Raw genomic sequence first — 3889 nt, forward strand, 5'->3', positions numbered from 1 at the left:
CACACACACACACACACACACACACACACACACACACACACACACACACACACACACACACACACACATCAGAGGAATCAGATATGATGATGAGAGGTAAGGGAGGCTGAGAGTTTTCATTTCGTCTGATGGACTGCGTGACCGGGTCATCTGCTCCATCAAACATCTGTAAGATATGGAGGCATGTGTGTTTCACTTGGCACGGCGCTGGGCCACTCACAGCTCGGAGGATTAAGAAGAATTGTATAAACGCAGTAGGACCTTACTCTGCTCCTGTATTCAGAAACAACAGCCCAGAGGAAACTTGTTGAACCTCTATTGAGAAATGAAAGCCCATGTGATAGATCTACGAACCCTGTTTTTCTATCGTGATGCGCACAAAGAAGCATTTCGAGTGTGAAATGAGGGATGAAGTCTTTGGAGGTCATAAAAGTGAGATGATTAAATAAGAGCCTGGGCTGCATTTAGCCACAGGAATTTACATGGCTCTCTCCCCCGCTGAAATTAAGACTTTGCTCCAGAAAGACAGGAAAACAAATATTTCACTTCATGCCTGAGAGCTCTCCATCATTCTCACACCACGGCAGCCAAGTTAAACGAAGCAATGGAAAAAAAGGCACGATCAAAGAATGTAATCGATTTACAGATGTGTGTTAAGTACTATTGCAGGAGGAGGAAACGCTGGGCTGCCAGCCAAAGTGCTTGCGCAGGGAAAACACATTAGTCTGAGTGAAGCATCCTGAGGAGTCAACAAGTACAGCAATAAAGGACGTTAGTGCTTTTTTTCAAGCATCAGAGGCAAATACAGGAGAGTAGGTACAAGGTGCTGTGATAGCGAGCTGTTACCACCAGAGGGAAGCAGCGTGTGTAGCATGACGGTTAAAACCATCTGGCTTTTTTTGTACAGGAGCAGAGTAAACTTTTTTATTTAAAAATGTTTCTCCCCGTTTTATTTTATCTAAGTGATCTCCCACCCAGACCACTTCCAGATATAACAAAACTGACACAAATTCTAATCATTCTTAAATAGCTCAACATAAATTCTTTACATCTTTATTTTCCTTTTGTCCTATTTTCAAAATGGTATATTTTATGTATTTATTAGTTTTGTTGTAAATTATTTTGGTATCCACTGTAAAAAATGAAAATACAAAAAACATGTAAAAAAGTGTCAACATCCTTAACTTAACGCCAAGGTCCCAATTTAAGAATTTGGTTTGAATTGATACAAATAAAAACAACTGACAAGAAAACAATATGAGGACAACCAGAGCAACAACAATAAGAGTGTTGTAAATAACAGTGATAATGATACATGGGATATAGATGTAATGATTAACAGTGTCCCAGTTTTTCAATCCAATAGTCCTTCATTCCAGCCCCTGAAGTGTCAATACATTGTTGTTAGGAAGTGTTGGATAAACCTCATCACTTTACAAACACCAGTGGTAAAAAGATAATTGATTTTTTCAAAAAAGTGTGACTTTAACTAAGTGTTTTTGTGTGTACCTGCGAGGAAGAGGGCGTTGGAGGGGCAGGAGAGTGAGCAGACCTCTGCCCCCCCGCTCTTGGTGCAGGTCAGCTGGGCTCGGGGTAATGGCTTCCCATCGGGCAGACACTTCACCGCCTCTGAGGAACACACAGAGTCAAATCACCATGACAAACACCTGGACACACACGCACGCACGCACGCACGCACGCACGCACGCACGCACGCACGCACGCACGCACGCACGCACGCACGCACGCACACACACACACACACACACACACACACACACACACACACACACACACACACACACACACACACACACACACACACACACTTGGTGCTTACCGATACAATCCTTCTTGTTCCAGTGGAGCTTCTGACCGGGTGGACACACACAATCGTAGCCGCCCTGAGTGTTTATGCAGCCGTGCTCACAGCTCCCGTTACTGATGCTGCACTCATCAATGTCTGAGACACAACCACAGAGACCATTAGAGGGTGTGTGTGAATTACAAGACATTATAAAACAAGATATTAGCAAAGGCAAAATATTGGGATTATAGGCACATGTGATTAGAGAGATGAAAGACAGTGAAAACGTAACTATGACAGACAAACATGAGCGCTCCATATATGTTCTCTACATACCTCATCATTGCTACATTACCCTGTGTACGCTCTCCTTTACACTTTAAAATGTATTTCCCTTATTAGACGCATACACACAAAAACACACACTTTTCTACTCTTTCCGTGTGTCAGGTACTTCCAGGCCTGTTTGCTGTGAATCTCCTGTGCTGAGGGAAGTGGGATTCTCACCTCCGCAGTGTGTGAGGCCGTACAGGATGTGTCCCTTTTTGCAGACGCACTCATAGCTGCCAGGGTAGTTGATGCAGGTGTGGTCACAGGTCCTCTCAAAGGAGCATTCGTCAATATCTGAGCGAGACAAGAGACATCATAGTTGAATAATAAAAATGTCACATAAATGTTTACCCATCATGGATAGTGACACTTATCCTCAAAATAATGTGGCTGACATGATCCTGCAAATGTATAACAGAAAGCCTGTGTTACTAACTGGGGACATATAGACATATAGGAGCCTAAAATAGATCGTATTGGTTGAATATTGGAGTCCCTATAACCAGAAGTCAGGATATCTCAATGTCTGCTGCTTCGATTTTAACTAATTCTTTTTTTCTTTTGACATGTTTTGCATATCAAAAAGAAAAAGAAAAAGTAAGAAATTCTTGACTATTTTAGGCTCACATGTCTCATAAAAAAACGTGCTATTTTCCCAAGGAGGTGTACCATACAAATTAAATAAAAATAAATATGACTTGATCGTGGCGTGAATCAGTTTAATAAGAGGTTTTGTCCCGCTTCCTCTGTGGAAGCAGGGGTCAGCGGGATGAGTGGTTTACAGATATTGTAATCCTAATGACTCATTTATGGAGAAATACAGGCTGCTCACCACGGACTTAAGAGGTTGTCCCATTAATCACGGTAGACAGTATAGTAAACAAATACATGAGTTCAGCACTAAACTAGGACAAGAGCTCATTCTAATAAACCAATCTGGAAAAAGTTCTGAGCTGGAGGCAGCCCACATTCAGCGTTACGTCAATGTCTGTGTGCGAGAGTGAGTGTGCACGGCTGCCCGCACATGTGTTTATGTATACCAAATATTATTAACCTATCAGGAATGGAGGCCAGCGTTTGAAGCTCACCTGGTTTATTTCAGGCTGTTCCGCGGAGCTTTACAGGCGCTAAAAATACGCCATGTTATAATGGCGTTTGTCATGTGGAGGAAGTTGTTGAGGCCTGGATGTTGGCTCGGGTAAATATTCCAGGCAACTGTTCAAGTGAGGACTTAGGAATAGCTTTCCTGTTTCGAGCTAGCTCACAAGCAGAGTTTATACAAGCTGATCTGGGCACACTGGAATTGGCAACAGCTGTTGAATGTTAAAAAAGGACATTTATAAAATAATTTCTGGTTTGTTTGAAGTGTTTTTCTGTGAGATATGCCCTCGTCATGATGACTTGTTTTGACATTGATTACTGGAATTCATTTTCTTCTGACAAAATGATTTCCTAAAAGGGCCCTATTGTGTCATTTGGGGTTTTTCACTTCCTGTAGTGTGTTATATAGGTTTTAGTGCATGTAAATGGTCTGCAAAGGCTAAAATCCCAAAGTTCCCTCCAGAGGCAGTTCCGTAACATATGTAGGGAACACTTGTGCTTCTATTAGCTAGCTTTCCAACACATTGTACGTGATAGGCTAAGGGGTGGGACATCTCTAAGCAGTTGACCAATCACAACAGATCTTGCCAGCTAACCAATCAGAGCAGACTGGGCTCTGGTTTCAGACAGAGGGTGAAAGAGGGGCTGCAG

General features: G+C 42.5%; 1 protein-coding gene across 1 annotated transcript in view; it reads right to left on the bottom strand.

Moving 5' to 3' along the window:
- The window catches only part of LOC104961805 (signal peptide, CUB and EGF-like domain-containing protein 1), a gene marked incomplete at its 5' end in the record, with an annotated part of 10614 nt that extends 8173 nt beyond the window's left edge, over positions 1-2441 (bottom strand). The window contains 3 exons of the mRNA XM_010790145.1: positions 1510-1629; positions 1841-1963; positions 2315-2441. Of these exons, the coding sequence (XP_010788447.1) occupies positions 1510-1629; positions 1841-1963; positions 2315-2441 (370 nt within the window). The remainder of the gene's footprint in view (positions 1-1509; positions 1630-1840; positions 1964-2314) is intronic.
- Between the last annotated feature and the right edge of the window lie 1448 nt (positions 2442-3889).

This window comes from Notothenia coriiceps, unplaced genomic scaffold, assembly GCF_000735185.1.
Source record: "Notothenia coriiceps isolate Sejong01 unplaced genomic scaffold, NC01 NC01_scaffold00033781, whole genome shotgun sequence".
NCBI classification, from domain to species: Eukaryota; Metazoa; Chordata; class Actinopteri; order Perciformes; family Nototheniidae; genus Notothenia; species Notothenia coriiceps.